The following is a 13,204-nucleotide window of genomic DNA, read 5'->3' as shown; positions in this document are numbered from 1 at the left end:
GATGATTACAAGGCTAGTTCAACATCTCAGACATTCCCTCTGTGTCAACCGTATTCACTCGGACTTCCCTGGTGGTCCTGAGGTTGAGAGTCCGCCTACCAATGTGGGCGACGGGGGTTCAGTCCCTGGCCCTGGAGGATTCGACATGCCGCAGGGTAGCTAAGCCCACGCACCACAACTAGAGAAGAGCCCCTGCTTGCCGCAGTCAGAGAAAGCCCGGGCACAGCAAAAGACACCCAGTGCAGCCAACAATAAATAAACAAACATTTTAAAAATATTATTTCCTCAAGGACACAAAAAGGTTGCAGAAGCTCCAAGTGTCAGGTCCTCACACAGCAGCTTCTCAGTTTCAGCAACTGCCAAGGATTCCTGCACAGGTCTCTTTCTTATCAGCCAGGAAACCTTGCCTGCCCCAACCCCCCCAAGCCCCACATTAAGTATCACTTTATGTTTCATTTGCCAGAATTAAGTCACATGCCTAACCCTAGGTGAATCACTGGCAAAGGAGAATAGGATTAGTATAACCAGTTATGACTCAGTCCCTGGGGCTGGACCTGTAGCCACGTCTATTAGTAGAGAAGAGGACGCAGCTGTAGAATGCCCTGCCAATAACATCTGCTCCAACTACAGGGAACATGTGAACTGTCTCTCAGGATCCAGTAAATTTTCCAAAAGCCGTAACAAGTAACCATAACAGAATAAGAACAAGAAGGTTGTTCCCACATACATTACAAGACAGGAATGAGTAGTAGCTTTCAACCAGAAATTTCCATGATCCCGACATCCCATTTCCCCAGATTTCTAGGCCACTTTGGTGGTGTTGTCATCCTTTGTACTCACTCATTGCATACATGGCATAAGCTGGTGCTCAATAATGCTGTGCAAATCCTAAAGCCTGACCTAAGGAATTCAGCTGCATCACTGTTGCAAACCTTTTTTTTCCCCATGGCAGGATTTAGTAACCCACGTCTAAAGAAAAAGAGGAGAGACAGTTATAAAACATGATAATACAGTGATGTGATACCCTTATTTCTGCAAAGCCTGTTCCCTGTTTGGCCCCTATTCAAGGGCTGAGAGATGTCATGGCAGCCAAGCTCCCTTCAGCTTATTGATCACAAACTTAAGAGACCCGCCTAATGCACCACCTAGTCCTGTGTTTTTTTCTTCCTTGTGTAATAATTACAGTGACAATCTTGTAAGACTCCTTTCTCAACTGACATTTTTTTTCATTTTTTTAATTTGCTTTTTAAAAAATTTTTATTTAATTGGAGGATAATTATTTTATAATATTCTGATGGTTTGTGCCACATGCCAATACGAATCAGCCATAGGCAGACGTGTCCCCCCCTCCTGAACCCCCTCCCTCCCTTCCCACCCCACCCCTTCAGGTTGTCACAGATCATGGGGTTTGGGTGCCCTGCGTCATACATCAAAATCTCACAGGCTATCTGTTTTACATACAGTAATATAAAAGTTTCAATGCTATTATGACAAACTTTCAAAAAAACTTTGCTTAAGTATGGAACAAGATGGCCTTATCCAACATGCTCCTCCATCAGGGTCGTGTTAACCTTAAATGAACTGTCACCAGCTGAAATGACCTTATCTGTTTACTTGCTTCTTGTCTGTCTCCCCTTACAAGGACAGTCCATGACAGCCCAGACTTTCCTGCTTTTTTCATTGACGAGGTCAATGCCTGCTCAGTGTTTCTTAATAAGGGCTTGGTAAATGAATGAACTGGAGGAGGGCATGGCAACCCACTCCAGTGTTCTTGCCTGGAGAATTCCCAAGGACAGAGGAGCCTGGTGGGTGGATACATTCTTAAGTTAAACAGTCTTTACAGTCAGAATATAAATGTGTCTTAACAGTGGTTTGGTCTGTGGCTTTAACAGTTTTGTACCACATCACTCTGGTACCTTCCAATAAGTCAATTAGAAAACAGGCTATCTTCTCTTCACTTGAAAATGTTACAAAATGCCATTTCTGCCTAAAGCTTTTAAATTTATGCTCTTACTGAACTGATAAGACTGTGTGAACAGTCAAGGCAGACTCGGGAATATTTTGAAATGCATTGAATTTCCCACACAAATAATGCTGCCTTGTTTCTCTCCCTAAATCTTACCAAGTTGGAGGATAAGTTTCAAATCTGGGAGCCAGAGATAGTCTCAGAATATTCTGTCTCAAGTCAGTGTCACTTTAGGAAGGCTTGGGACATATATCTATTTCTCCTGAAGTCCAGTACACTTTCATTCCAATAGAAAACAAACTCTTCTTATTTCTTTTCCAAAGCCAAGTAAGAGGAGAAAAAAAAAAATGAGAAGAGTTACAGTGGGTGTGATTGAGAAAATTACCATTTTTATTGTTTTCTTCACTTTAAAATGGGAAGATGAAACCCCATGAGCTGACTGCTCTCCACCTTGCTCCCTGGAATATGCTCTGTAACCACAGAGCAGAAGGATCTGAGCCTGGTCTTCCCATTCCATTAACACTTGCAAAACCACCAACAGAAGAGGCTTCTCAGAGATCCAAAGCCCAGAGTAAGTACCTCCACTTCTATTTCAGCAAATGTGGCAAAACAAATCTACTAAAATGGTAGAAACAACTGACCTCAGTGCTGCACATGAACTGTGGAAGAACATTGTGGACGTAGCTATTCTCTTACAGAAACGGTATGTATACACGTTCCAGCACATTTCTCTCCTCTTATAAACCGCTGTCGGCAAATATTTATGTCTATTCATTCATTTATTCTTCCTTGATAAATTCATTCATTTCTGATATCTTCCCCCTATCTTCTTCAAAAAAAATTTTTTTAAGACATTTGCCTTGAGAGAGGGATTAAGATGGTGAAGTGGGGGGCCTGGAGCTTACCTCCTCCAACAAACACATCAAAAATACATCTACGTGTGGAACTCACAGAAAACTGGGAACTGGCTGAAGAAATATCCTTTACAACCAAAGCTGCTAGAAAAATCTCCATGTAACTGGGCAGGACAGAAAGGAGCATCAGGCCAGGACGTGTGCTCCCGGGAGATCTGTCGGGAGGAGAAGGCGCACGTGGCTGGACTGTTGCCCTGAGGAGTGAGCAGGTTGGCCTACTACCTGGGCACCTCAGTCCTGGGCTCCTGCATGGAGGAGACAAGCTCTCTCGCCCATCGGGAAATGTGCTGAGACAGACAGAAGGGCTGGAGCAGCCTAGAATTTACTCATGAGGAATGCATGCACGTGCAGACCTGCTTGCGATCAGGGCAGAGAGAGCCTTGGCCTGGAGGCTGCCACCTCACCACACATCCCAGTATGAAGGGTCAGACGACCTGCCCACTCCATACCACAGCCTGGCGTGCAATCTGGGCAAAGACTGAGTCAAGATACACAGAAACAGGCTAGGGAGCCTGCAGCGTTAGCCAGGTAGAATCACCAAGACCACCGTCAGCCTGCACTCCGGGGTGACATGTGCAGTCACTACAGAGCAGCAGCTACGCTCTGAATCTTGGGCAGACAGGCCCAAGGAGCACGCAGGAGTCGTTTCCCAGAGAGAGCACCCTGGTTCCACCCACTTCACACCGTGACTTAGCACTAGACCCAGGGCGGACAGCTCCGGGGAAAAGTCTGCCACAGGGGCAGCTCTCAGGCAGAACACAGTCACCTCAATTCCATTCCTGTAGACGGAACCCCCTGACTCCTAGCCCCAGTTTACTCTTCAGCACAGCCTAGCGCTAGACCTGGGACAAACGCAACAGAGAAGGAGATGTGACCTTGGGTTGCTTTTAAGCAGAACCATGGATGCCTACACAGGTGGCACGTGGGTCCCCTGTGAGCACACAGGCCTTGCTTCAACAGGCATCTTCAGGGCAGGGCACACACAGGGGAGCCTAAGGGAACCAAGCCTCAGGGCTTTGATTCCAACAATCATTATATGCCAATAAACTGAACAACCTAGAAGAAATGGGCAAGTTTCTAGAAACTTCAGTTCAGTTCAGTCGCTCAGTCATGTCCGACTCTTTGCGACCCCATGAATCGCAGCACGCCAGGCCTCCCTGTCCATCACCAACTCCCAGAGTTCACTCAGACTCACGTCCATTGAGTCAGGGATGCCATCCAGCCATCTCATCCTCTGTCGTCCCCTTCTCCTCCTGCCCCCAATCCCTCCCAGCATCAGAGTCTTTTCCAATCAGTCAGCTAGCTCTTCGCATGAGGTGGCCGAAGTACTGGAGTTTCAGCTTTAGCCTCATTCCTTCCAAAGAAATCCCAGGGCTGATCTCCTTCAGGTCTAGAAACTTACATCCTGCCAAAACTGAGTCAAAAGGAAATAATTTGAACACACTGATAACTAGAAGTGAAACAATCTGTAATTTAAAAAACAAAACAAAAAAACCCCATCCCTCCAAACAAAAGTCCAGTGCCAGACAGCTTTACTGTGGTATTCTACCAAATAAACAAAGAAAAACTTATACCTATCCTACTCAAACTGTTCCAAAAATCTGAAGAGGAAGGTTCTTGTTGTTCAGTTGCTCAGCTGTGTCCAACCCTTTGTGACCCCATGGACTCCACTATGCCAGGCTTCCCTGTCCTTTACTATCTCCTAGAGGTTGCTCAAACTCATGTTCATTGAATCACTTATGCCATCCAACCATCTCATCATCTCGGCCCCTTTTCCTCCTGCCTTCTATCTTTACCAGCATCAGGGTCTTTTCCAATGAGTCAGTTCTTTGCATCAGGTGACCAAAGTATTGGAGCTTCAGCTTCAGCATCAGTCTTTCCAAAGAATATTCAGGACTGATTTCCTTTAGGATTGACTGGTTTGATCTCCTTGCAGTCCAAGGGATTCTTAAGAGTCTTCTCTAGCACCACAGTTCAAAAACATCAGTTCTTCAGTGCTCAACCTTCTTTATGGTCCAACTCTCACATCCATACATGACTACTGGAAAAACCACAGCTTTGACTATATGGACTTTTGTCGGCAAAGTGATGTATCTGCTTTTTAAAACACTGTCTAGGTTTGTCACAGCTTTTCTTCCAAGGAGCAAGTGTCTTTTAATTTTATGGCTGCAGTCACCATCTGCAGTGATTTTGGAACCCAAGAAAATAAAGTGTCACTGTTTAGAACACTCCCAAATTCATTCTGTGAAGCTACTATCACCATGACATCAAAACCAAAGACATTACAAAAAGAAAACTAAAGCCAATATCTTTGAGGAATATAGACACAAAAGTCCTCCACAAAATATTAGCAAACGAAATCCAACAATACATACGAAGGATCATAAACCACGATCAAGTTGGATCTGACAAAATTCAACATCCATCCCTGATAAAAAAAAACTTTCACTAAAGTAGGAGGGGAGAAATTTCAACATAACAAAAGCCATTTACAACAATCCCAGAGCCATCATAATATTTAATGGTGAAAACCTGAGAGCCTTCCCACTAAGTTCAGGGACAAGACAAGGATACCTACTCTTACTACTACTATTTAGCAAAATAATGTAAGCCCTAGCTAGCTACATCAATCAGACAAGGAAAAAAAGGGGGGCATCAAAATTGGAAGGAAAGAGGTAAAACTGTCACTATTTGTAGGTCACATAATACTCTATGTTGTTGTTCAATTGCTCAGTCATGTCCAACTCCCTGCGACCCCATGGACTGCACAATGCCAGGCTTCCCTGTCCTTCACCATCTCCCAGAGCTTGCTCAAACTCACGTCTATTGAGTCAGTGATGCCATACTCTATGTAGAGAACCCTAAATTCTTCTCACAAAGACTATTAAATGAATTCAGCAAGGTAGCAGGATACAAGATTAACATACAGAAATCTGTTGCATTTCTTCACACTAATAATGAAATATTAGAAAATTAAAAAAATACCATTTAATATCCTGTCATAATATCAAAAATATCAAAATCCAAAATACCTAGGAATAAACTTAATCGAGGATGTAAAAAACCTATACACTGAAAATTATATAATATTGATAATGAAAGCTGATGGTGATTCAAATAAATGGAAAGATAATCCATGATCTTGGATAGGAGGAATTAATACTGTTAAAATGGCCATACTACCTAAAGCAATCTACAAATTTAATGCAATCCCTATCAAAATACTCATGATATTTTTCACAGAATTAGAAGAAGAAATCCTAAAATTTATATGGAATCACAAAAGATCCTGAATTGTCAAAGCAATCCTGAAGGAAGAAAAAGCTGAAGGCATAACCCTTCCCCACTTCATACTATACTACCAAGCTACAAAACAGCATGGATTTGCCACAAAAACAGACATACACGTCAATGGAATAGAATAGACAGCCCAGAAATAAATCCATGCACCTATAGTCAACTAATCTATTAACACAAAAGGAGTAATAATATAAAATGGAGAAAAGAATGTCTTCAAAAAGTGGCACTGGAAAGCTGGAAAGCTACATATAAATCAATTAAAATTAGAACACACCCTCATACCATATACAAAAATAAAATCATTTAAAGATCTAAATATAAGACATAACACCATAAAACACGTAGAAAGGAACTAAGATTGGTCCCCTAAGCAAGGCAAAAGAAATAAAAGCAAAAATGAACAAATGGAACCTAGTGAAACTTAAAAGATTTTGCACAGCAAAGGAAATGAACAAAATGAAAAGATAACCCACTTAATAGGAGAAAATATTTGCAAGTAATATGACCAATAACTGGCTAATATACAAAATATATAAACAGCCCACACAACTCAATATCAAATAACAGTCCAACCAAAAACAAGAAAACCTAAACAGATATTTCTCCAAAGAAGACATACAGATGCCAAAAACCACACACACACACACGAATGCTCCACATCACTAATTATTAGAGAAAGGCAAATCAAAACTACAATGAGATTATCACTTCACACAGGTCAGAATGGCCATCATTAAAAAGTCTACAAATAACAAATGCTGGAGAGCATGTGGAGAAGAGGAACTCCTCCTACATTCCTGGTGGAAACGTAAACTGGTCCAGCCACTATGAAAAACAATATGAAGATTTATTTTAAAAACTAAAAATAGAGTTGCCATACGATCGAACAAATTTTACTTCTGGGCATATATCTGGCAAAAACTCTTAACTGAAAAGATGCACTCACCCCAATGTTCACAGCAGCACTATTTACAATAGCTAAGACATGGAAGCAACCTAAATGTATATTGACAGGTGCACAGATAAAGATGCGGTATGTTTATACTGGGTTGGCCAAATGTTCACTCAGGTTTTCCTACAACGTCTTACAGAAAAACCCGAATGAACTTCTTGGCTAATCAGATACAATTAAATATTACTTGATCATAAAAAAGAATGAAATAATGCCATTTGAAGCAATGTGGATTGACCCAGAGATTATCACACTTAGTGAAGTAAGCCAGAGAAAGACAAATATTATATCCTATTACTTCTTCTGGCATCTTAAAAAAACAATTGAATCTATTTACAAAACAGGAACAGACTCACAGACATAGAAAACAAACTTATGGTTAGCAAAGGGGGATAGGAGAGGGAAGGACAAAGCAGGATGTGGGATTAACAGATACACATTGTTATATATAAAACAGATAAGCAACAAGGATTTACTGTATAGCACAAGGAATTATATTCAATATCTTATAATAATGTATAGCAGAAAATAATTAAGTATATATATGTGTGTGTCAATTACTTTGTAGTACACCTGAAACTAATGCCATATTGCATTAACTATATGTCAAAGTAAAAAAAGAAAGAAACAAAGAATCTGCCTTTATTTGCTTCATTTTTACCCTTGCTTCACGTACTAACTGGGTGATAACAATGTTTTAAAAATACAACCATCACTTAGCATTTATTTTGTTCCAGACCATATCTGTTTAATCTTTTTTTTTTTTTAGGATTTTTTTTAAAATTTATTTATTTTACTTTACAATTCTGTATTGGTTTTGCCATACATTGACATGAATCCACCACATGTGTACATGCGTTCCTAAACATGAACCCCCCTCCCACCCCCCTCCCCACAACATCTCTCTGGGTCATCCCCGTGTACCAGCCCCAAGCGTGCCGTATCCTGCATCGGACATAGACTGGCAATTCGATTCTTGCATGATATTATACATGTTTCAATGCCATTCTCCCAAATCATCTCACCCTCTCCCTCTCCCTCTGAGTCCAAAAGTCCATTATACACATCTGTGTCTTTTTTGCTGTCCTGCATACAGGGTCATCATTGCCATCCTTCTAAATTCCATATATATGTGTTAGTATACTGTATTGGTGTTTTTCTTTCTGGCTTACTTCACTCTGTATAATCGGCTCCAGTTTCATCCATCTCATCAGAACTGATTCAAATGTATTCTTTTTATCTTTACAACTACCTTCAAAGGTCAGAAATAATCATCTCCACTTAACAGATGAGAAAACTAAAATCTAGAAGAACAAGTGGTTGCCCAAGGTCACAGAGCCAATTAGCCTCAGAACCTGGATTCCAACTCAAGTCAGTGTGGCTGGAAGCCCCGCCCTCTCTAGACAACAGGGTCACACTCAAGATGGTGCCTCCATTCACAGAGCCTTCACTAAGTGTCAGTACTGGGCCAAGCCCTTGAGCCACAGTTTAAATTTATTCTTCAAAACACACTTACAAGGTGAGGGTAATTATTCCTATTTCACCACAAGAGGACTGAACATAGAGGTTAAATTACTTGATTACGGCTACAGAGCTAGAAAGGGCAGAATTGCAATGTAAATTCTGCCCATCAACTTCAAAGCCCACTCACAGGGCACCTGGAATAGAAAAATGCTCTAGTTAATGGAGAGGAGTGTGCCCCCTGCCCACCCAGCAACAGTGACAAGAAAGTGATATAATATTTATCAAGTAAGAATCTTCTGGGTTACAGTCCTAAGTCCAAAAGCTGTATGAAATATATATTTTATACATATATATATGAAAAGCTGTATATAAATATATATTTTGAAATAACACATAAAACGAGGGAACTCTTAGATACTGAAGGAGAGGAGTGGGTTGTCTGCATTTATTTTCTTCTTAGTCTCTGAACCATGGCCAAAAGTTTCTTAGCTTTAAAACCAAAATATTATCTATTTAGTCTTGATTCTAAAGCCAAACTATCACCTCCAGTAAATTCCATAACCAATTACTTGATTCTTCTTCTAGAAGACCCTTCAAATATCCTGGTCTAGATTCTTCAAATTCTCCCAGTTTATCAAGTGGGCTAAAAACCTGACCAGCGCTAAATGGAAATTAATGCCTTGCATGATACTGGGCACAACTGAGTGTTCATGGAATGGGGAAATAAGTCACAGATGGAACACCAAATTGTCAATGCAATTTATATAATCTTAAATTTTTATATATTTCAAATTTACAGAAAAGTTGCAAAAGCAAAACAGAAAAATTCCTATACACCTTTATTCAAATTGACTACTTATTAACATTATGCCCCTGCTTCACTATCAATGTAATTTTATAAACAGGATGATGAGAACAAAATGATTTCATAAGCAATTATAATTAATCAGTGTTTTTTTAAATGGTTCAATCTCAAGTTAAAGGCAATACCACTTTGCTGCCAGGCTTATCACATGCAAATCAAACCATAGCCTTGAACTGGAAAGTTCACTGGACTTAACCAAATCTGAGGCCCATACTTAATACAGGTGACCACTTATGTCAGGACACCCAAAAGTTTCCAACGTGATCAAGGTGATGTCCATTTCAATGTGAGGTTTTCTTTTCCCAAAGAAGAATCACTAATTGCCTTTGAAAAAATAAATTATTGTTAAAACAAATATTTTATTTTTAAAAAACTCATGAATGAAAAAAGACTCCTACTCAAAAAGTAATCGAATGGCAACAGTCAATCCCACCAAACTTTCCAGCATCAACAACCAATATGGCTACCATCCAGACATCTCTTTCTGTTGCAACATCTGAATCTCTATTTCCTCTGGAAATAATGACAAAGCAGTTTCATTTCAATCATTTGGTTATTTCTCAAAGCTAACCCGAGGGGCCTACATGCCCTCACAACCTTCCACATATGATTCCACAGATACCACAATGGTCATTACTGTGATTCCTTTAAGAGCTACCTGAGAGTATACCTATAATTCTCTTAAAGGGCTACTTGGTCATGTTCCTGTGATTCCCTTAAAGGACTGCATGTAGACAGGACCTCCTTTGGGGGTAGGAGAGACAGTTGGGTTAGAACTGATTCATGTGGTGCAAAAGGTGTGAAAGGAAGAGCTAAAGACACAGCCCTGGTGCAGACGGAACAGCACCCAGGCACAGCTTTGTTGAGGACATCTCCTGAATATACATAGCCTTCCCTGGGAGAACCAAGTGGCTAACTAGACACCTGACAGCAAGCAGATGCATTTCCTGGCTTCTTCAACTTGTTTCTAGTTGCCTTCAGCTCTCGAAAATACAACCTGGATTCCCTCAGTAAGTATCAGCCAGTGAAGTCACATGAAAAGATTGCTCCAATTCACTCTTGCTGGTGGGTTTCCAAGGGTAAAAGAATACAGTCCGTGTCTTCTCAGTCATGAGGAAACCATTGTCACTGAATCTCCCTGGGATGCTTCCTACATCCAACCAAACAAAGGGAGCGACAGCTGAGGTCTTCAGATCAAAAACAAATGTGTTCCCTTGCTGCGAGATGGTGGCCTGAAAGAAAAAGATAAATGAAGTGAAGATGGAGAGCAGAGCTCTCTGTTCTACGTGGCTAACACAGAGTGTACTGCCTTCAACTTTGGTTCTATTACTGCTAAAGTCATACATTCCATGCACTGTGTCAGATGCTAAAAAAAAAAATACATGGAAATTTACTGAAGGCTGTGGAAAATCACCAAATTGTAATCTCAAATCAGGGTAGAAATATGTGATCTCCTAAGATTCAGGAGAATATTTCACAGGAAGCTCAGAGTTTTGTCGCTGTGTATCTTTTCCTCAGGGTCTCATCAAGAGAGGCACATTTCTGCAGCAGGACTGGTGATTTTAATGACTTGCTCCTGATCTGTCTGGAGCTGACTGTGGAGCACAGCCATGGCACCTACCTTTTGGTCTTATGAGGAGACCCTGTTGTCCAGACAGCAGCCAGCCAGGCATCTCCAGAAGCTATCCTACAAGAGCTGGTGCTCTTAATGCATCGTGGGTAAAGTCACTTTATTAGCACCTCAAACATGTGTGAATCCCACACAATATAGCAAAAGAGAGTGCAGCGTAAGTCTTGTCACCCATCAGCCTCTTGGCACAGGCTGAGAGTGAGGACAGCTGCCCCCTGGAAGGTGGGGTTTGTGAGCCTCTCTCACTGTGAGTACACAGCTGAGTGCCTGGTAATCAGGCCATGCATTTGTCACAAACAGAACTCTTCAACATGCATACATGCCATGCCATAGGCTTGACATTATAGGCTATGTGTGACAGAAAGAATATCCGAGGGCAAATTTTACTATATATAACTTAGCCTGCTACATCACGCAGGGCTCTGCATTATCAACAAGAAATCCCACATTGGTAGGGCTTCCCTAGAGGCTTAGCCAGTAAAGAATCTGTCTGCAATGCAGGAGACCTGGGTTCCATGCCTGGGTCGGGAAGATCCCCTGGAGAAGAAAATGGCAACCGACTCCAGTATTCTTGCCTGGAGAATCCCCACGGACAGAGGAGCCTGGAGGGCTATAGTCCATGGGGCGGCAAAGAGTCGGACGTGACTTAACGACTCTATCACCCCCACCATGACTACTGTAGTAGAAACAGGAAATTTAGAGAGAGCCACCTAACACACTTTAGATTTCTTTTCTTGCTTCTACCAAAGTAGTGATGGTGTCAAATTCCCAAATCATGTTGCCCACTCATTCCAATGAAGACCCTAAAGCAGTCACAGGTACATAGTTCATGTGGCTGGCCCTGGCCGCTACCAAGGCTGCAGGAAGGCCTCAGCTACTCTGTCTCAGGGCCAAGGCCAGAAGGGACATTGGCACCCACTCACTCTTGTTGGTGCCTTCTTCTAACTGGAAATCTCGCTTCTGCATTATCTGACAGCAGAGCATGGAGCTCAAGCTTATACTCTGGCTCAAGGTCCCTGGAGATGCCCTAGGGGACAGAGTTAATGCCTGGCTATGTTAACCCTGTGACAGTGTGAACTGTCATTACTATTATCGTTGCTCCTGTTATTACATCTCTTTAGGATGTAATGAGGATCCCTTTAGGATGCGAAGTATCACTGAAATACAACTGAGATAGGACAGAGAAAGAAGGCCTGCTCCTTTCCCACTCCCAGCTGTCTTAAGGTAATGGAGACCTAGATGAGAAAAGAAGAGATTTCAAAATCTTGTCTAGAGACTACAAAATTGTCCAGTAATAGTTTTGTATTTTTTTTCTGGAAAGAAGCCATGTAAATGTATGTCATTTCCTTCATACCTGCTCTACAAATAAGTTAGATTTCATTAAGGGAACATTTTACTATTAACTAGGAAGGAAGCTATGTTTTCATTTTAAGGACTGAGTTTTGATATTTCTAAACCAAATGTAAAAAAATCCTCTCAAGTCTTTTCAATTAAGTCTAAAATAAACTTATAATTGGTTAAAAATAGAGAATGAAACTTTCTAGAAACATATTCTCAATCACCATATGGGGGTGGGGGAAGGAAGGAAAGGTTTTCAATCAACTAGATAGATTCCATATTTTCCGGCTACACAATTTTTACAACACAGCCTATCCTGATCATCCTATTTTTTTTTTCTTGACAATGATAAAGAGATCTGGTGATTAAGCAACTTGAAAGTAATAAATCAGACTGGAGAGTGAAAGGTTTTTACATTTATAGACTCTCCTTAAAAATGCAAAATTAAGGGTGCTTTTAGTATGGCTGAGTCCCTTTGCTGTCCACCTGAAACCATCACAACATTGTTAATCGGGTATTCTCGAATATAAAATTTAAAAGTTAAAAAAAAAAGACACAGAGAAGATTTAAATGCATGTTGTTAAGTAAAAAAATCAGCCAATCTGAAAGAACTACATACTGTATGGTTCCAACGATATGACATTCTGGAAAAAATAAAAATATGTAAACTGCCCAAAGATCAGTGTTTCCTAGGGATTGAGGGAAGGGAAAGATAAAGGAAGGCTTTCCAGGTGGCTCAGCAGTAAAGAACCTCCCCGCCAATGCAGGAGACATG

At 41.0% G+C, this 13,204-nt stretch overlaps 1 protein-coding gene across 1 annotated transcript in view; it reads right to left on the bottom strand.

Moving 5' to 3' along the window:
- Window positions 1–9,361: 9,361 nt before the first annotated feature.
- The window catches only part of MANBA (mannosidase beta), a 119,901-nt gene continuing 116,058 nt past the window's right edge, over window positions 9,362–13,204 (bottom strand). Inside the window, exon 17 of the mRNA XM_040237757.1 lies at window positions 9,362–10,693. Coding sequence (XP_040093691.1) covers window positions 10,469–10,693 — 225 coding nt within the window. The 3' untranslated portion in view covers window positions 9,362–10,468. The remainder of the gene's footprint in view (window positions 10,694–13,204) is intronic.

Source organism: Oryx dammah, unplaced genomic scaffold, assembly GCF_014754425.2.
Source record: "Oryx dammah isolate SB20612 unplaced genomic scaffold, SCBI_Odam_1.1 HiC_scaffold_3, whole genome shotgun sequence".
NCBI classification, from domain to species: Eukaryota; Metazoa; Chordata; class Mammalia; order Artiodactyla; family Bovidae; genus Oryx; species Oryx dammah.
Note: the sequence above shows the minus strand (reverse complement) of the source record. Positions and strands in the feature narration are given on the sequence as shown.